General features: G+C 34.6%; 1 protein-coding gene across 1 annotated transcript; it reads left to right on the forward strand.

Annotated features, from left to right (window-relative positions):
- Positions 1-5701: 5701 nt before the first annotated feature.
- Positions 5702-7753, forward strand: LOC115230975 (putative neuropeptide Y receptor 11). The gene has a single exon (XM_029801078.2). The coding sequence runs from the start codon at positions 5818-5820 to the stop codon at positions 6811-6813; it is 996 nt and encodes a 331-aa protein (XP_029656938.1). The 5' UTR covers positions 5702-5817; the 3' UTR covers positions 6814-7753.
- Positions 7754-22824: the final 15071 nt, after the last annotated feature.

A 22824-nucleotide genomic window follows, 5' to 3' on the forward strand; every position in this document is an offset into this window, starting at 1 on the left:
AAATAAGGGCCATATTCTAAAAGTAACTTCTATACGACGATAAACCAAAAACTGAACCTTCATCCCAGTTATTGTCTCTTCAGTTCTATATTTAAGAGATGAGGAATTATGTACATTATTTACATTATTTACATTATTTACATTTGCCGGATATTTGTCCTCATCTTTTTTGTTGTCAACACTACGTTTCGACTGATATACCCTCCAGCCTTCGTCAGGTGTCATGGGGAAATTTCGAACCTGGGTTCTCATTTCTCATTCCTAAGGTATTTTTTGATGCTATTATTATTATTATTATTATAATTATTATTATTATTATTATTCAGGTCACTGCCTCGAATCGAACTCGGAATCTTGGGGCTGGTAGCCCGTACTCTTAACCACTACGCCATACGCTCGTGCATATGGCGTAGTGGTTAAGTAGCTCTCAGGGAGATTCAGTGTGGCACAGAATGGGATAATAATAATAATAATAATAATAATAATAATAATAATAATAATAATAATGATAACAACATCAAAAAATACCTTAGGAATGAGAACCCAGGTTCGAAATTATCCCAAGACACCTGACGAAAGTTGGAGAGTATATCAGCCAAAATGTTGTGTTAACAACAAACAAGATGAGGACAAATATCCGTCAATTGTAAATAATGTAAATAATTGTCTCTTCAGTTGTGAAGGGACATGGCTTACTGGTTAGGAGTATGCGGCTCACGATCGCAAGGTCGCGAGTTTGATTCCCGGCGGCGCGTTGTGTCCTTGAGTAAGATACTTTATCTCTCGTTGTTCCAGTTCACTCGCTTGGCAAAAATAAATTGTACCTATATTTTAAAAGGCCAGACCATGTCACATCCTGTGCCACACTGAATCTCCCTGAGAGCTACGTTAAGAGTATGCATGTCTGCGGAGTACTCAGCTACTTGCACGTTAATTTCACGAGCAGGATGTTCGGTTAATCGGATCAATTGGAACCCTCTTCGTCGTGACCGACGGAGAACCAGTTGAATTAAAACATTTTTTTTTTGGTCTTTTCAGTTATAATCTCTTTATTCACAATTGTTGTTCCTTCTGTTAAAAATAGCTTATCAAGCTCATATCTCTATTTATGCTATCATATAATCGCCTCATATAGTGTTATTTAATTTAGACTGCATATTTAAAGGCGCGTATATCGACGCTTACACGAGATATCGCAGAAGAAAGCAAAAGGAAAACAGAGAGAAGGGGAGCAGCTATCGCTGCCTAAAAATATTTCCCCATACTTGGTGATGTCAGTATTTATCGGCTGGTCCTGTTCATGTAAATTTCTGATATATTAAATGGGAGCAAGGTCACAAGAAAAACGCATTTCATCACAGACCGGTCGATCAGGGCTGCTATGGGGCTAAACAAGAACAATAGCTAAGTTTCATTCGTTGAGAGAAAAGAAGGCATCTGCGTGATCGTTCAACGTGTCTGAAGTAGTAACTAAGTTTTTCCTTTTATCACACCGTTATCCTAAATCAGGAAAGGGCACTTTAGACAATGTACTTCTATGTACACCAAAAGCCAAGATAATACACACGCTGTGTATTTTACGTGTTTCCATCATTAAACTGTGACCATGCTGGGGCACCGCCTGAACAGCTTTTAGTCAAACGAATTAACCCCAGTATTTTTTTTTTTTTTTTACGCCTGGTATTCATTCTATTATTCTCTTCTGCTGAACCGCTAACTTACAGGCCAACACTAACAGTTACAACGTTGGTCTGTAACTGAACGTAAACACACCAACACAGGTTATCAAGCGGTGTGGGGGACAAACACTCATGCGCGCACGCACATACTCACACACACATACATACACACACACACACACACAAAGGCCCCTAGGACAAAAGCATCCAAGGACAAAAGGTCACATAGTTAAAGTGTGAAAGTGGACAAAAGCCCCACGGTTATATTTTTCGGTAATTTTTTTTTATTTTCACCTACTTGATTCAGTCATTAGGCTGAGGCCATGCTGGGGCACCGCCTCGAAGAACTTTTAGTTGAACGTATCGACTCCAGAATTATTTTTTTATTTTTTACTTGTTACAGTTATTAGACAGCGGCCGCCCATGCTGGGGCACCACCTTAAATAATTTTTAGATAGCTGTACTGAACATAGAATCTTTTTTAAAGCCTGATTAAAACCACTTCTGTGATATCTTTCGCCTTTTATTTTTGCTTTTTTTTTTACTTGTTGAGGAATTTTTAGTTGAACGTATCGACCTCAGAATTTTTTTTCAATGATTTTCAACCAAGGCATGAGGTTAAGCCTAGAAGGTCTCTCTACATGCTAGAAATTACAGCCAAATAGCTTGAAATATTTTATACCCCCTTTACTCTTTTACTCTTTTATCTGTTTCAGTCATTTGACTGCGACCATGCTGGAGCACCGCCTTTAGTCGAGCAAATCGACCCCAGGACTTATTCTTTATAAGCCTAGTACTTATTCTATCGGTCTCTTTTGCCGATCCGCTAAGTTACGGGGACGCAAACACACCAGCGTCGGTTGTCAAGCGATGTTGGGGGGACAAACACAAACACACAAATATATGCACATACATACATACATACATACATACATACATACATACATACATACATACATACATACATACATGCATACATGCATACATGCATACATACATACATACATACATACATACATACATACATACATACATACATACATACATACATACATACATACATACATATAACTTATAAACAAGGGCAAAAGAAAAAATTCCAATGCCAAATATGCCGAAATATAGACTTATTCGTCAATAACCATATAATTTATCACTATAAGCACGCGTCTCGAAAGCAAGCCGATAGAAATTTCTTTAAAAATTTCGTTATTATCGGATCGGTCCCAATTTCTGAGTAAATTCATTTAGAATTTTCTCGTCATCGACGATAAGTCATGTGTACATTTAAGTACCCCAAATATATCCAAAATAGAAATTTAACAGCATACCACGCGACATGTATGATCGAACTGAAAATTCTCATAGAGTGAGAGAGTCCGGAAGTGAATAGTATTAAATTTATATCTAATATAGGATGGCATTGGAATTTTTTCTTTTGCCCTTGCTTATAAGTTGTTTATGAAATTTAACAGCATGTTGGCCATTGATAAAATTTTTTTCGAAAGTTTTTATCCTATATTAGATATAAACTTAATACTATTCACTTCTGGACACTCTTACTCTATGAGAATTTTCAGTTCGATCGCACGTGTCTCGTGGTATGCTGTTAAATTTCTATTTTGGATATATTTGGGGTACTTAAATGTACACATGACTTAATATTTACTTCTTCCATGGGTGCAAGTAAGTATCTCATTTATTTCCTTATTGTATTTATCGCTGATGACGACAAAATTCTAAATGAATTAACTCAGAAATTGGGACCGATCCGGTAATAACGAAATTTTTTTAGAAATTTCTATCGGCTTGCTTTCGAGACGCGTGCTTATAGTGATAAATTATATGGTTGTTGACGAATAAGTCTATATTTCGGCATATTTGGCATTGGAATTTTTTATTTTGCCCTTGTATATAAAGTTGTTTATGAAATTTAACCTTTAAAGGTATTTTTCTAATATGCTGGCCATTGATAAAATTTTTTTCGAAAATTTTTATCCTATATTATATATATATATATATATATATATATATATATATATCATATTATATTATATATATATAATATATATATATATATATATATATATATATATATATATATATATATATATATATATATATATATATATGCATATATACGACAGGCTTCTTTCAGTTTCCGTTGAACGATCACGCAGATGTCTTCCTTTCTCTCAACGAATGAAACTTAGCTATTGTTCTTGTTTAGCCCCATAGCAGCCCTGATCGACCGGTCTGTGATGAAATGCGTTTTTCTTGTGACCTTGCTCCCATTTAATATATCAGAAATTTACATGAACAGGACCAGCCGATAAATACTGACATCACCAAGTATGGGAAAATATTTTTTGGCAGCGATAGCTGCTCCCCTTCTCTCTTTTTTCCTTTTGCTTTCTTCTGCGATATCTCGGTTAATGTTTATTGATATCTCGAAATGCTTATTGGTCGGCCCGAGGCTATAGTAGAAGACACCTGCCAAAGGTGCCACGCAGTGGGACTGAACCCGGAACCATGTGGCTGGTAAGCAAGCTACTTACCACACAGTCGCTCCTGCACGGTTATATTTTTTAGTTTTTCCTTTTTTGTATTTTATTTGTTTCAATCACTGGACTGCGGTCATGTTGGGGCACCGCCTTGAGGAATTTTTAGTTGATTTTCTAGCTGGTTTTCAACTATCACATGAAGTTAAGCCTAGACGGTCTCTCGACATGCTAGAAATAACAGCCAAATCTTTAAAACTTTTCTTTATATAATTTCACGTAAACAGAAACGGAAATCACGGTTGTAAAAAAAAAATTCATTTTCCAAAATTCCATTTTTTAAGTAAACAAAATATATTCAATCGAAAATAAGAAGAATAGAGTAACAGAACACACTTCAAGAAATGTGTAGAAGCATAAAACCTACATAGATGCAATCGAGTATATACGTGCATAAAATGTATACACAGAAACACATTCACACACCTTTGTGTGTGTGTGTGTGTGTGTGTGTATGTGTGTGTGTGTGTGTGTGTGTGTGCGTGTGCGTGCGTGTATGTGTGTGTGTGTGAGTGTGTGATATGAAGAGAATCGAACTGAATGTGAAAGCATATTATCTTACCTACAGAAAAAAAGTTTAGAAAACTATGTCATGCTGACCTTCTTCCTAAAATTTATATTTCCAACTGCTTTTGCTGAACAAGTCACTTATACTATTTTATAGTAGTTTTCTCTAAATATATAATAAAGAACGCCAATGTGTTGACCATTACTGAACACAAAAAGTATAAAATGTAGCTTTACTATAAGAGAGCGAATGCAAAATCACAGCGCGACCAATGTCAAATTTGTTTATTCCCAAATTATTGGTCATTTATTTATAAGCAATTTTTTTTACAAAAAAGGTATGTCTGAGAACCGTGGGGCTTTGTCCGGTGGAATGTCCACTTTTATATTTCAGCTATGGGGCTTTTGTTCGAGGGGCTTTTGTTCTAGGGGTCTATTGCCCTAGGGGGCTTTTGTCCTAGGTGACTTTTGTCCTACACTCCATACACACATATATATATATATATATGTATATGATGTATATGTGTCTTTCAGTTTCAGTCTACCTAATTCATTCATATATCTTAGGACTGAAACCGGAACTATGTGGCTGGGAAGCCAACTTCTTACCACACAGCCACGTCTCGGTTAATATTTACATAAAATTGCCGATGTGAGGCATGTCTCCCTTAGTACATGACGATGCAAGGAAATCTGATATAGGAATGTGCAATAACTAATCGGTGATATAATAAGATTATGGACGTCATACATTTCCTTATCAGTGAATAATGTTGAATTTATTTCTGTTTGTCTTTTTTTCGTCGCTTCTACATTTTGTCTTCTTCTATTCTGACACATAGCTACTATGTTGTTATATGTTTTCATGCATTTATCACGAAATGTAGATAAATATTTCCTGTACGACTGCTCCTACAACCATATCAAAATATTTAAGGATTGTTTGCTCGTACTCTTTAAAACTAAACTTCTCTTCCTATTAACACCATAAAACTGTTTATTACTCAGGAAAAAAAAAGAAAAACATTTTGCAATTGTTATAAACACTTGTGCCATCTTCAATTTCTTTCATGATGGCTTACAGTCTTAATTCGACGAATCATTCGAAGTCCATTGAAGATTTAAACAATGACTTATACGAAACAAACAAAATTCCAATAGTTTTCATCGGCCTATTTACTCCGATCGGTATTTTAGGTAACTTTGTTGTATTTTATATATATGTGTGTTGCTTAAAGAAGTCTACACTAAATTTTTGGGTTGAAACTCTCGCACTCCTTGACTTGATATGTTGTTTCACTGCTTTACCATTATCTGTGATAAAATTACGATTTCCTGTACTTCATCCCTCGGCGATTTTGTGCAAATTTGAAAACTTTTCAGTCATGTTTTATTGTCTTGCATCAGGACTGGTACTCACGGCTATTTCCTATGAAAGATTTAACAGAATTTGTCGACCAGAAAAGCAACAAATTTCCAGACGATCGGCTATTTATATAACAGTTGTGGCAGGTTGCTCTTCTGTCATTATTTCTTTACCAGATGCTTGGTTTTCTAATTTGACACCAATACATATTTATGGATTAACTATACAAATTTGTTCGCAATCTAGAGCATTAGAACAAAATGCTGGCTTTCTTTTGATATTATCATTCATAATCATCGCAATTGGATTCATCGTTTTGATGATTGTTATATTAGTATTGAACTTTTGGATCTGGAAAACAGTCAGACATCATTTACGATATACAGAAAGCCGAACCCATAACTTACAGAAAATTAAGGAAACGAACAAAAAAATCAAGAAAATGAACATTACAGTTTTATGCATAATTATACTATTTTTCGTAAGTTTTACACCGGAACTTATTGTCTACTTCCCATTAGACATCACTTTTACACAAAAAGGAATAATTGCCAAAACTTTATTCAAACATACGTGGGTCCTAAACTGTACATTAAACCCTCTAGTGTACGGATTTTTTAATCAAGATTTTAGAAATGAATTCATGAACATTTGGACTAAATGTATAAGTTGTAAAGCTGTAATTTCCTCAAGCTCCTAAATCCTCACAATTTGTTATGTGTTGTACATGTTAACGATCCGGATTGCATATACGTAAAAATTCGATGTCTCAATAATCATAAGAGACCACGAAAAGTTATTTCAAAAACTGACTACACAAACAATAATATTGTAATCGTTGCTCTTACTGGCGACAATTGGAAAAGTAGTTGTAACATGGAACTATGATACCAAGTGGACAGCTTATATTCTTTGAAAACAGAAATGGTTCAAATGGCCACAATTCATAACTGAAAATGCAAATATTTTTCACGAAAAGCTAACACAAATTCCATGATAATACAGGATAATGCCAGGGAAATTAACTTACGCACATATAACAGCTCAAGAAGAAGAATATCAAGAATTTAAAGAACATTACAACAATAGAATGAATGGTGATGAGACACCATTCATCTTAATAAATCCAGGAAATATTATACTCACAAATTACTACCAAATATTATTGTATTGTTTATATCATTATCTAAACATTGATAATGTTTTACATCGTATCAGTGGAATATCTAATAATAAATAATGGAAAATTTCAAGTTGTAAGGATTTTGCTACAAATTATATGCTGAAACAGTTCTTTACACTGTCTGAAAAAAATATACCACTAAAAGCCACTAAAACAATTCCTGTAAGACAATATAATTGCTTTGCTTGCAATATTTTCGCTTCCATTGATCCAATGTGAATTTATACTCTACATGCCTGACCTTTGTTTCACTTTCTTTTTCACTTCATGTATTTTAATCATTAACTTCATGTACGTCACTCACCACATGCTCTTCCCTGTTTTGTTTACAATCCTTAGTTTCGTGCTGTACATCATATCCGAAATTTTTCTTCAATCCATGTCTTACATATCATATATACATTCTCATTCACGTTCAACACACATTTGCTTCAATAATACACATTTTACCCTCATTCGGTTCTCACATCGACAATGCTCTTCTCAATACGTGTTGTTATTATTATTATTATTATTATTATTATTATTATTATTATTATTATTATTATTATTATTATTATTATCATTATCATTATTATTATTATTATTATTATTATTATTATTATCATTATTATTATTATTATTATTATTATTATTATTATTATTATTATTATTATTATTATTATTATTATTATTATTATTCAGTAGTGTTTTTTCACTGCACTACTAAGTGCAGGTCTGTGTGCCTTGGATATTGTGCTGTGGTTTGTTGTAATATATATATATAATATATATATATATATATTATATATATATATATATATAATATATATATATATATATATATATATATATATATATACTAGCTGACGTAGCCGGTAATTCCTGGGAGAGCGGCACTTATCCCTTAGTTCCCTTCTCATAATTGTTTCGCTAATCCAGTAACAACAATACAAATTATGTAGCCCTTAAAACGGTTTTTGTGCATTTATTAAGAGTACCAAACTGTCTTACACAGGATCTTGTTTTTAGGAATTCTCAATAAGTTATGAATACCCAAATTGGGAAGTCAGTTAAGTAATAACATGAAATCAATTACCCGATAGTAAGAATTCAAATAAGATACACCATGAAAAGGGCTTTAATACGTTCCCAGAGTATATAGAACTTAAGAGGAAATACTAATAAGGTATATATAGTAAAATCGTGAAGCATGTTATGCAATAACAGGCTAATCAGATATGAGATAACAATTGAAAGTAAATAACTCTGAAAAAAGCTTTTGTGCGTTCGCAGAGAATATTACTCTCAGCGGCACTAGTTTTGGTATATTCGTGAATGAGTCACTAACCAAAATAAGTGGATCTATTGTTTAGGAAAATACTATTTACTTGTTTAAGCGTTGTACTGCATAAATTGCGAAAATAACTCAAACAGTTTAAATACTAAGAAATAAGCATACTCAATTTGATTTATAGGAAATAATTTACGAACATGAATGGGTTATTTCCGTTGGTTATATATAAGAATCCCTTTCAGGAGCGAATGGGCTATTTTCCTTGGATGTTTAAGAATAATATATTAGTTATATGTAGTAGATATAAGAATCCCTTCCAGGGGCCCTATTATAGATTTTTTCAAAATTCTAAGTATGTCACTAGTCTTCTAGACATGACTTCTACTCACGTGTCATGTTGCACCAAAATCGATAAAACGATGTAGGAGGAGTTAGATAACAACACCACAAATGAACACACCCACAGATTTCCACATATGTAGTAGATATTTTTTTAAGGCGTCGAGCTGGCACGCCCGGCGAAATGCTTAGCTGTATTTCGTCTGCCGCTACGTTCTGAGTTCAAATTCCACCGAGGTCGACTTTGCCTCTCATTCTTTGGGGGTCGATGAATTAAATGCCGGTTACGCACTGGCTCGATATAATCGACTAGACCTCTTCCTCAAAAATTGTCAAGGCCTTGTGCTTACAGTAGATATGATAATAATTATTATTATCATTATTACTACTACTACTACTACTACTACTACTACGACTACTACTACTACTACTACGACTACTACTACGACTACTACTACGACTACTACTACTATTATTATTATTATTATTATTATTATTATTATTATTATTATTATTATTATTATTACTGTGATTATTATTCAGTAGTCTTATTTTTATCACGTGCTTTCATTACACTACTGAGCACAGCTCTGCATGCTTTGTGTATGTGCTGTGTTTTGTTTTGGTGTTGTTATATTCACTGTACTGAGAGTGTTTTACGTAAGATGTGCGCGGTGCTTAGTCGTGCTATTTTTTGTATGTTATTTATATATTGGTAAGCCCTGGTGTTTTGGTTATGCATATGTTTGTATGTTTTTTTTAAAATCATACCTAATGCATCTATTATTATAGGGACTGTTTCCCGCTTTTCCGCTTTTATGCTCCACATTCAGATTATCTCTGTTTCCATATCTTTGCATTTTGACAGTTTCTCTGTTTCTTTTAGATATACATTGTCATCTATTGAGATTGATACGTCGATTAGAAGGCACTTGCTTTCTTATCTTCTTCTTCTTCTTCTTCTTCTTCTTCTTCTTCTTATTATTATTATTATTATTATTATTATTATTATTATTATTATTATTATTATTATTATTATTATTATTATTATTATTATTATTAATATTATTATTATTATTATTATTATTATTATTATTATTGTTATTATTATTATTATTATTATTATTATCATTATTATTATTATAAGAAATTGTGTAAAAGCTGCGAGTTGGCTGAATCGTTAGCACACCGGGTATAATACTTAGCGGCATTTCGTCTGTCTTCATGTTCTGAGTTCAAATTTCGCCGTAGTCGACTTTGAATTTCATCTTTTCGGGATCGATCAAATAAGTACCAGCTATGCACTAGAGTCGATTTAAGCGACTAGCCCACTCCCTCCAAAATTTCAGGAATTGTGCCTATATTAGAAAGTTGCCTTTCATCCTTTCGCGGCCCATCAATTAAGTACCAGTGAAGCACTAGGGTCGATATAATCAACTTATCCCCCTCCCCGAAATTGCAGGCCTTGTGCCTATAGTAGAAAGGATTATTATTATTTTTAATATTGTTGTTGTTGCTGTTGTTGTTGTTGTTGTTGTTCTTCTTCTTCTTCTTCTCTTCTTCTTCTTCTTCTTCTTCTTCTTCTTCTTCTTCTTCTTTTTCTTTACTACTACTACAACGACAACCACCACCACTGCTACTGCTGTTGCTACTAATACTACTTCTGCTACTGCCACTACTACCACCACTACTACTGCTACTACTACTACTACTACTGTCTATCATAAAATCTTCAACATTTTTATAGGCGTTACTGCAGCACCACCAGGTATTTCGTCTTCATGGTGTGAATGCAACATTATCTTTTTAGGTTTTCTAGAAACGTGCTTCTATATACTGTTTCAGTTCTGCTTTATTGTGAGATGTGTTTTGTTATTTCTGTTGATGTAGGGTTTCTTTTCTGTTTGATGTATTGAGCATGTGCAATATGAGTCGTGCTGTTGTTACTGGGTGGTATATGTACTTCGTATATGCTGTTGTGAGTAGTATTATGTGTTTTTGTGTTAGACGGAGATTGTGTACAATATGTAGTGTGAAATCACGTGGTATTCTTTAGCAGCAATTTGCAGAGTACTTGCTGTGCAGATTGTTATTTTCCTAGATGGTTATGGTATAGAGTATATGTTATTTTTGTTTCGATGTTTACTTTGTTTTGCGTACAGGTGCGTTACTTAGTGGTTATGGTATTCGACTCACGATCATAAGGTTGATTCCCGGCGACGCATTGTGTCCAGGAGCAAGACATTTTATTTCACATTGCTCCAGTCTACTCAGCTGGCAAAAATGAGTAGTACCTGTAATTCAAAGGACCAACCTAGTCAGATTCTGTGTCACGTTGAATCTCCTCGAAGATATGCGTGTCTGTGGAGTGCTCAGCGACTTTCACAAGCAGGCTGTTCCGTTCATCGGATCAACTGGCACATTCATCGCCGTAAACGACGGAGTGCCAGTTTGATTTAATTTGTTTTGCACGTGCTTGATCTGTTTGTGGTTTATGCTTTCAATGTTTGTTTTGTTTTGTTTTGTTTTTTGTTTTGGTATTTATTTCTTAAAGTTATATGTAACTACTTAGTCATATAAAGGAATTTGCATTGTTAGAGAGCTCAACATACATGAATGACCCCCACGAAATATATAAGCACAATAATTGACTACAAATAGCAGCAAAGTTTTTGCTGTCTTGAAACTGGAAGGAGACAGTTATGTAGCCCTACATGCAATATATCTGAAAACGAGTAGAATTTATAATCATTGATTTGCTCGTTTGGTGATTACATAACACCAACAGCAGGAGTATATTTACAATTAACCTTGAAACAAACCAAAATTGGAAAATTACTATTTTCTCCAGAGACCTACCCAAGTTAGTTTCTTATTTCTGTATTCTGATTGGACCGCATTAGTCACGAGAAACTGAATGCTTCATCTGTTGTTGCTTCTTCTCTTTCATGTGAGATGTTATTATCAATGCCTAGAAATAAAAGATGTACCTGTACACTGATAATTCCGCTTTGTTTTGTATTAGTAAGATGAGCTGGTGGAAGTAATCTTTCGACAGTTAACATAAAACTGTAATCTGGTCAGTATAAATAACTTCGTGAATGTCTGAAAGAATAAACTTCAATTAAAACATTGCGTAACAGTTGTTTTTATCAAAGAATGAACTGAACTCTGAGAATTGTAAGATGGCAATGAAAATGGAACTTGAAATTCTGGTTATCATGAGTTTTGATCTATATAGAAAAAATTCTTAACTATATTTTATCTTCTTCCTCTCACTTGTTTCAGCTATTAAACTGCGTCTATGCTAAGGCACTGTCTTGAAAAGCTTTTAGTCGAATGAATCGACCCTCGTGAATTTTTTAAACATATCAACACGTGTTGTTACGTGGTGAAGATGGGGCGACAAACACAGAAACACACACACACATATATACACACACGACGGGCCTCTTTCAGTTTCCGTCTACCAAATACACTCACAAGGTGGCCCGAGTCTATTGTAGAAGTTACTTATCCAAGCTGCAACGCAGTGGGACTGAACACGGAACGAAGTGATTGGAAGACAAGCTTCTTACCACACAGCCACACCAGCACACCAATAATAAAGCTTAGACCACTACGTAAAATAGCTAACAAGCCTTCATACGGAAGGAAAGTGTCACAGTAAATCATTATAGATTACATCAATGTATCTTGGATTCATGATCCACATAAAAGTGTTAAACAATCAGATCAATCCTCAACAACAACAATCTGAGGTTCATTTTAGCAAGGGGTTAATGGTTCAACAGCAATAGTTTTACATAATAAGATACTACTTCGTTGCAAGAAATGTACTTTTCAAAACGAACAGATGATACAAGTCATCGTTATGACGTACATAAAACTGGCAATGTCCTGCAGTACATTTTTTCCCACATCTGATAGGAAGGCCAACTTACTGGAGGACATTGGCCTCCTGCTGTCAGCAATAAACAGAAGTAACATGCTTCTTCTCAAAACTGCAGTTGGATTCTTTTGAAGCAACGGAATACGAAAACATAAAACTTAATTGCATACATACGCAGACACACACACTCGCGTACAAACACACACATACACGCGCTCACACACACACACACACACATGCACACACACACACACACACATGCACACACACACACACACACACACACACAGAGTCACTCACACTTGTCACTTCCCCAGCTTTAAAACTGATGTGAAACACACAGTGACCCATTTACTTACTATTTAGGAGCGAATGTCCGATAAGACTATAAATATGCATTCTTTTTATAAATACATGTTGATAAACAATATGCAAACATCCTGTCACTATCTTCCTTCATAATTTGATACTTATATAATTATGTGTATGTATATGCATGTATATATATATATATATATATATATACATGCATACGTACGTACATACATACATACATACATACATACATACATACATACATACATACATACATACATACATACATACATACATACATACATACATACGTACGTACATGCGTATATACATACAGACAGACTGACACGCGCGCTCTCAGACAAACACTAGACATATTAGATTAGTTTAATCAACTTATGTTTTTGAATAAGATAAAGTACTTTACAAAAGTATCTTACGTCTTTTAAGGAAAAAAAAAACATTGCTGCCTTCTTTAATATTCATTATAAATGCAGTATTATGTCATAATGGGTGAAGGCAATATATTTACAGATTCCATACATTTTATTCAGCATTGAATAGTACCAAATTCGTGAGAGTATATCTTATGTAAACAAGCACATTCATGTACATACATATGCTACACACCCGCGCGTACACACACACACACATACACACTCATTCAAATTCACGTATACACGCAACTCACATACAACTTACGCACGTATGCACAAACGTAAGAAAGAGTTGAATGCCCGCTTGTTTAGAGAGATTTAATGCTGGTATATAATAAATGTACTTTGTACCAAGACTATGAGAATGTATAAACAGGAAAACACCAATATAATTTAATTTTCGCGAAACATTATACATAGATAGAGGTAGTAAAGGGAAAAATTACAAAAATATCGCAAATGTAAATAAATACGAAAGCGCACATGTGTGGGGGTTTAAAGTCCAAGTTCACATGCACCTTGGAGTATTTACCATTGGTACGCTATGGTTACTATAAAGATAATTTGATCATTGTTTCGTTAAATACTTATACAGATGTAAATTAATTGTAGACATTGTATTTAGTATTTCCAGAAACACCTTTGTGATTGCAATTAAAGTGGTCTGGTATTAACTGATCGTTTTTTTTTTTTGCTTGCAAATACTTCAAGAGAATCTACATGACAGTCACGATACAGTCTTCGATGAAGCACAATGGATGCATGTTTTCAATTTTAAACAGGTGCGAGCGTTTTTATTTTTTATTTCTTGTTTTGTTTTGTAGTTGATGTTCTGTACTTTATGAGGACTGGCATTCCAAAGAATAGATCCAAAGTCCATCATAAAAGGCGATTAAAAGAGGTTGAGATAGGAGTTACACTGGAACCTCGGGAAACCTTCGCCAGCAACGACTACCCAAACAGATCCTGAATGGTGCAAAAATGTCATCCACTAGGAATAGCGAATCACCAACGAATGATAGATGCAACGAAACACTATTACAGTGCATGCCCCACATTATAACAACAACTACTATTACTGCTGCTGTTACTACTACTACTATAACACTGCTACAGTACTGAGTTGGATTCCAGGGAGATTAGCTGAAAGCCTCCACCTCTTGCGATTCCCCATGGAGCAGGCTGGATATAGATATAATTTCGGTGACGTTCTTATCGATTTAGATCAACTGAAAGATTCAGTTACGTCAACTATTTGTACCAACCACCTCTCCTAAGCGTCAATTGTTTCGACTAAATATTTTGGCTTCATTTTTCACTCTTATGTGGTTAACAAAAAGAAGTGCCAGTTATATGTTCGGGATGTTATAATCGATTATTTCTCCTCCTTACAAATGTGTGACCCTATAGTAATATATTACTGGAATTTTACCTGTTGCTCACTGCTCAGTATCAGCTGAACCAACGTGGACTACGTGGGCAGTGGAAACACTTCATTCTATGGAGGGCTAGAATACGACTCGAGGGCTAGAATGTTAAGGAAGACAGTATAAGTAGTCCTTTTTCTTAGGCTTTTACATTTGGAATTTTAAACAATTTCCAAAAGCCCTTGGGTTTGCGGTGCTAGATAATCTATCGACATGAGCATGTTAGAATCGCCGGTAATTGAACCTTTACGAAATGAATTAGTAATAATAGAGGGAAATTAATAAAAGTGTTGGCTGCATTCAGAATACACCACCAAAAATCTGACAGAGATTGTATTTACTACGAATACAGAGAAGCAAGGCCGTATATTACTAGAAAACTATTATGAATTATCTTTTATAAACTACAAAAATATCTAACAAAAAATAATGAAAAAATAATAAAATAGCTAGAAAACACAACAAAACAAAAAAACACTGTTTTTCTGTCTGCCAAAATGTACACAACAGAGGCTGTAGTCATACTCAGTTTTCAATAAAAAGGATAAACAACACTTGAAATTGGGTAAAGGCTAAATTCTAAGTTTATAATGGGTCTATAGAATACCATGTTATTGACTAGAAAAGTTTCTCTGTGGCCAGTACATGCGAATAGGCAAAGAAAAATCGTATCACTGGTTGAGAATCGGAAAATTCAAAGCCGGTACTAGAGAATTCTTGGTTGTGTTACAGAAACCGTTAAAAGCAAGCTTACATTAAATAACAGAGTTAAATAAAGAAAACTAATATATAAAATAAAGTATTTGTTATCAACAATACTCAAACTAATTCAATAAAGCGATATATTCATAATACACGCAAGTGGACGCTAAATGAATTAGTAACACTAGACAAGTAAACAAGAAAAAAATTACTACATTTAAAATATATCATCCAAAATCTCAAAGCGAAATATATTTACCAGAATGCTGTGAATGATTGGGTTGTCCGGAAAGTTCGTGTCGATTTATATTAGCTTATCTTTTGACTTAGTTTAGAACATGGTAGAGTCCATAAAATACGACTTCACTACACCTCCATTTAGAGCACAGTTTAAGCTATTTTTTGTGGAAGAAGGTTTATGTTCCTATAACCTGTGTTAATTCTGTACCCCTTTAAAATGGAAGATAAGAAAGCTCATTTTCGGCACTTGATGCTTTGGGAACAAGTCAAAAATTGCTGCAGCTCGGCTGGAATGTGTTAACCCACCTTCCATATTCACTAGATATTGCTCCTTCGGATTTCCACTTATTTAGGTCTCTGCAGAATAGTCTTAATGGTAAAAATTTCAATTCCTTGGATGACGTAAAAAGATACCTTGATGAATTCTTTACCATGAAACCACCTCAATTCTGAGAAGAGGGTATTTTCAATTTAAAGGAAAGATAGAGACGCATTGTGCAACAAAATGGTTCATATTTGGTTGATTAAAAATGTAATGGCAAGTATTTATTGACCGTTTTTCTTTCCTTTAAAAATCGGCACGAACTTTCCGGACAACCCAATATTTTCTCCTGTTTGGCTTAATGCTACGTAGAGAAAAGCTTATGCGTGATCAATACCAAGAAACTCGCTGTACAGACTGACAACGAATGATTCAAAATCTAGTCTGAAGGACCTTTTTATTGCAATACAGTGTCAAAATAATTCTTCCAGAAATACATCAACTGCTGAATATGTGGCGGTGACAAAGTAACATTTAATCACGTTGTTTTTAACTGCTTACCCTTAGTAAAAAGAGATACATATATAGGTACCACAGTGTTGGGAATTATATATATACTGGAATTATGCTAACATTACGAAACATCAACTGAAAAAAGTGTAGTATAAATACACATTGGAAAATACCAGAGTATATCGAAGTGAAATTTCTCAAGGATAAGCTAATCTATACAGAGAAATAGATCGAGTCTTATCGACCATCTATTGTCGTTAAGGTCCACTAGAAAAACACTTATTTCCTAAATCGTAATTTCAGTCTCAAATGTTGATAGTGTATTTCTAACCAAAATAAAGAGGAGCCAAATATAGATCTAAAAATCTACAAATAAAGATAAACATGAAGTGAGAAGTGAAAACAGAAACAATCGTTATATTGATATGACTCTGGTAAGTCGCTAGTTTTGAGTATAACTGAAGACAAGCAGACAAGCACGTAGCCGAAACTTCAAATATTGTGTTTATATTACGTAATATGCTTTAAATACAATAGAAAATGTTAAAAAAATGCGAAACAGTACGCAGAGTTCGTTAATGCAGTAAAATTACTCAATAGAATAAGACTATGTGCACGAGACCTGAAATTTTGGGGAAGGAGTCTTATCGATTACATCAACCCAGGTGTTCAACAAGAATTTATTTCATTGACCACGAAAGGAGGAAAAGCAAACTTACCCTCGGTGGAGTTTGAACGTAGTAGAATGCAAAGACGAACGAAATGCCGCTAAACATTTTGTCCTACGTGCTATCGATTCCGCCAGCTCGCTTTTTTTTTTTTTCTAAAACTGCTATGCTGAAAGACATATCAACGCCCCGACAGGAAATCAAACACCCGACATTTTTTTCAAGAAACCAACGTCGGAACCAATAGGCCAAGCGATTTCACCGAATAGTAATAATCTTTCCTACTGTAGGCAAAAGGCCTGAAATGTTGAAGGGAGAAAGCAAGTCAATTACCTCGCTCCCAGCACTTACTTTAGTGACCCTTAAAGAACGAAAAGGAAAAGAAATTGAACAAGGAACCTAAAGTCGAAAGAAATACTGCGAAGCATTTTGTAGGGCGTTCTAACGCATCTGCTAGCTTGCAACCTCAATAATGATGATGATGATGATGATGATGATGAGATGATGATGATGATGATGATGATGATGATGGTGGTGGTGGTGGTGGTGGTGATGATGATCTTGATAGTTCGATTATTATTATTAAGAAATATCAAGACAGAATTACAAGGAGGAAAGAAACAAAGGAATATTGTCATAAGAACGGATGATGTGAAAGAACAAGTGGGTAAAGTGCCTAACTGGAAAGCCCCCGGACCCGATGAGATTCATGGCTTCTGGCTGAAGGGATGCCACACGGTGCATGAAAGACTAGCAGCCCAATTGAATGAGTGTGTCCAGAAAGGTATGGTCCCTGCATGGATGGTGACGGGGAGGACAACACTTGTAATGGAAGATGGAAGAGGAATCTTGTGGGAAACTACTGTCCCATAGCATGCCTAGACATAATCTGAGAGATACTCAGTGGAATATGTACGGCAAAGATACTTTCCTGGCACAGGAAAAAATACTACCAAGCGAAAAAAAAAAGGATGTAGGAAGAGTTCTAATGGTACCAAGGATCACCTGATCATTGATAAAACAGTTTTAAGGCATAGTAAAAATATCATACAAACATGTCTATGGCTTGGATTGACTTTAAGAAGGTATATGATATGGTGCCTCATAGGCGGCGAGCTGGCAGAAACGTTAGCACGCCGGGCGAAATGCTTAGCGGTATTTCGTTTGCCGCTACGTTCTGAGTTCAAATTCCGCCGAGGTCGACTTAACCTTTCATCCCTTCGGGGTCGATTAAATAAGTACCAGTTACGCACTGGGGTCGATGTAATCGACTTAATCCGTTTGTCTGTCCTTGTTTGTCCCCTCTGTGTGTAGCCTTTTGTGGGCAGTAAAGAAATAGATATGGTGCCTCATTCTTGGATCGTTGAATGCCTGCAGATGTTTGGTGTTGCTGACAACATCACAAATTTTTTAATGCATAGCATGAAAGAGTAGAAAATCAAATTGTACTCAAGTGATGTGTTCTTTGGAGAATTTAATATTAAAAGGGGAATCTTCTTAGGTGACTCGTTTTCACCGTTACTTTTTATAATTGCACTAGTACCCATAAAAATGACACTTAGGAAAGTTAAGATGGGTTACCGATGTGGGAAGAAAGGCCCATCATTGAACCATCTTCTGTTTATAGATGACCTGAAATTGTTTGAGAAATCTGAAAAACAGATAGATTCCTTAACCAAAAACAGTCCAGAAGTGTGGTAGGGAGATCGGTATGGAATTTGAGATCACCAAATGCTCAGTACTTAATACGAAAAGAGGAAAGAAATCAGTCTGCAGAGGATTGCGGTTACTGTCAGGAGAGACCATGGGTGAACCCGACAGTAGTGGGTATGGATATTTAGGGATTTTGGAACTGGATGACATTCTACGCAGAGAAATGAAAGTCAATGTCAGCGAGGCGTATTAAAAAAGGGTGAAGATGGTGTTGAAATCCAACCTGAATGCCAAAAATGTGATTACCGCAATGGATATCTGGTCAGTTGCAGTGGTCAGGTATAGAGTGTCCATCCTCAAATGGACTAAGGAGGAAATATCAACACTAGATAGAAGGACGAGAAAGTTGATGACGCTGCATGGGGCTCTACACCCTAAAGCAAACGTAAACAGACTGTATACGAAAATAAAGAATGGTAGCAGAGGACTAATTAGTATAGACCATTGTATAAGAAGTGAAAAGAGAACACTTGCCAAGTATTTGATAAATAGTGATGAAGACCTGCTGCAAGACCTGTATGAATGAATGTAGAGGAATAAGTCTTTTGTGTAGTATACTATCAATAGATAGTATATGGGTAATGATTATAATTCCTGAGCTTATGTATAGATAAGTAGAAAAAGCCTTCAACTTTTCCAAGCATATGAAATGAAAGAGAAAATGCAATAGAATAAAATGTTATATGATAAAATGAAATATATTAGAATATTTACATTATTACCTTTACGAATATAACGTCTCACGCTTGAGAATGCTTGTACTTTCATATGCATACATAGATATATATACATACATATATGCACATGCATCACACACTCACATCCGCACACACGCACACACACACATACACACGCATATATATGTATGTATCTATATATGTGTGTGTGTGTGCCCTAGTATACATTCATATTTCGCATGTGATATCAACACACGAAGGAGCACAAACAAACGTGATCACATGTATAATAACTGAATTCTCACAGATTTCTAAATGAAGAGAAGCATTTACCCTTATTACTGACCTCGGTCCTAAGCGAGTGAAGCATTTTCTCATAATAAGTAGATACGTCTGTTTATCTGTTTGAGAGTGTTTTGTATGGTTCATTGCTGAAAATTGCTGAATAACTTAGGTGCGCCCATCATGACAATAGTTATTATCATTATCATTATTGTTGTTGTTGTTGTTGTTTAATATCAAAAAGTAGGAACTTGAAAGCAAATATTTGAGGATGTATATACTTAATACACCTTTAGACAAATTTCCCTGTCATTGAAGAATAACAGAATGGGATTAGATTAGGAATGGCCACAGTACATTTTGCCATACTGAGATTTGTCTAGTAATATATCTTCCATTAGATATAATTTTGTAATAGTATACATACATACATACATACATACATACATACATACACATGTGTGTGTCTGTATATATATATAGTTAGATAGACAGATAGATAGATTTATACATACATACAAACATATATAAAATGAAAATACAAATATATATATATATATATATATATATATATATATATGTATGTGTATATATATATATACTAGCAGAGTTACCCGGTGTTCCCGTGTTACATGCAATTGATGAATTAGACTTTTCTGTTATATTTTCTGTAACGAACTGGAATACCTATGTTTCGAATTTCATCAAAATTGCGGATGGGCGTTATATCCCTCTTTACACACCCTAAAAAAATGTAATCGTGCCACATGTATCCTATATTACTGATTTTTATGCTCATATTCCAAAATTCCAGTCTTATAGAACCTGTTAAAAGGATTTTGTTCCTGAAAAATGGAGGTCGTGGAGCTCTAAAATGTGAGAGTTAAGGCCCCTATTGGGGGCGTGTGTCTTAATGTCAAGCAGAGAAGTTGAATTGTTGAGAATTTTTTAAACTTGGGTCTTATATCTATTATATCTATTTGCTTGAATTTCGTTGAAATAGGAAATATATGTTCACCTGGTTTGTAAAAAAGAACAAAGCTACAGGAAACCAAAAGACGAATTATCAAAATAAGCAGTTAGTTACCCTACCCCAGTCGTTACCACTCCCAATGTAGTATTCCTCACCATCCAGGTGACAGGCACAGCCGTAAGATGCATTACGAATCTATAGCAATTAGAAGGGCGTGACCCAACTGAAATAAACATTAACAACTGTGTGACGTGAGGGCTAAGGAGAAATGAAAGTTGGAGTTTGCAAATGACCACTATACTTATACGTATCTGGACAGAATAAATTTACAATCTATAAATGTCTTTGAATAACCAGTCACTCATCTGGGAAGGCCTTGAAATCAATGTTACCATGTGGGGACTATGTGTGACCCAGTGATAATAAAAAGACTGAAAGGAGGTCTGCAATCAAATAACTTTATTCAACACTTCGCAGCAGAATCAGCGGAAGCAAAGATGCTTCTCATTTACTTGACAATTTATGCACCACATTGCAGAAATCACAATCTAAGTGTATGTCAAAACAAACTCTTACTCTGTTGTGTAATATTCATCTTTTATGCTCGGGTGATCCTACAACTTCCAAGAGTACAACTGTATTCATCTTTGCTTAGATAAAATGATTAAATTGTGGGTGTTAAGTCCCCATGACGGGATCTTTCTAACTTGTAAGAAGATGAAATTTTATAAATATTACTTCATTTGTATCTAATATATATGGTTAAAATTTCATCAACAGCAAAAATATATGAATTGTCATGGGGGTTATGGCCCTTATGCATAGAATATGATTTCCAAATTTCGTAAAGATCCATTCAGTACCTTTGACCTAGTTTTTGATCATAAAAGAAATGACTAAAATTTGGGAGTTAAAGCCCCCATTACGGTGTCTTAGGATCCTCATGTGAAGTGGAAACTTTGAGAATACTTCTTGATGTGTGTCAATTACCCTTGGTTGAAATTTCATCAACATCGAAAATTTATGAATTTTGATGGGGGTTCTGCCCCCTTTAAACTATCTGAAATTCAAACTAAGCATATTGCATTATACACGCTCTTATGCATTGAATCTAAGTTTCAAATATCATAAGGATCCATTCAGGAATATTGGTCCATGAAATTGTATGAAACACACGGCATTACTCTTCTCTCTAGGCTTGGATTTTGTGCTCCAAATTTCCTTATGATCGGTGCAGCAGTTTTCGAATGTATAAGTAACACACGAACACACATAAAGACATTGACTTTGATATAATAGATATGAATGTGCACATGTACATACATGCATATATATATATATATATATATATATGTGTGTGTGTGTGTGGTGTGTGTGTGTGTGTGTGCGTGCGCGCGTGTGTGTGTGTGTGTATATATGTATATATATATATATATATATATATATATATATATATATATATATACACAAAGATAAATTGATAGATACACCTGAGTGAGCAAACAAAAATATGAGACACAGCCTAGTGGTTTTTTATGTTGATAAGCCTGGTACTTATTCTATTAGTTTCTTCTTGTGAAACCAGTTAGTTATGGGGATGTAAATAAACGAACAGCAGTTGTGAAGCAGTGATGAGAGCGAAACACAGAAACAAACTCACACACATACACTTACATATATACATACGTATATACATGATTGATTTCTTTAAGTTTCTGTCTACGAAATCCATATATATATAAATATATATATATACATAGACTTACATATATACATACATATAAATATGACTGATTTCTTTTAGTTTCTGTC

This window comes from Octopus sinensis, linkage group LG2 (genome assembly GCF_006345805.1).
Source record: "Octopus sinensis linkage group LG2, ASM634580v1, whole genome shotgun sequence".
NCBI classification, from domain to species: Eukaryota; Metazoa; Mollusca; class Cephalopoda; order Octopoda; family Octopodidae; genus Octopus; species Octopus sinensis.

What these genes read in the sequence shown, in the direction of transcription:
- LOC115230975 (XM_029801078.2), top strand. Translation starts at nt 5,818, where the DNA reads ATGATGGCTTACAGTCTTAATTCGACGAATCATTCGAAGTCCATTGAA.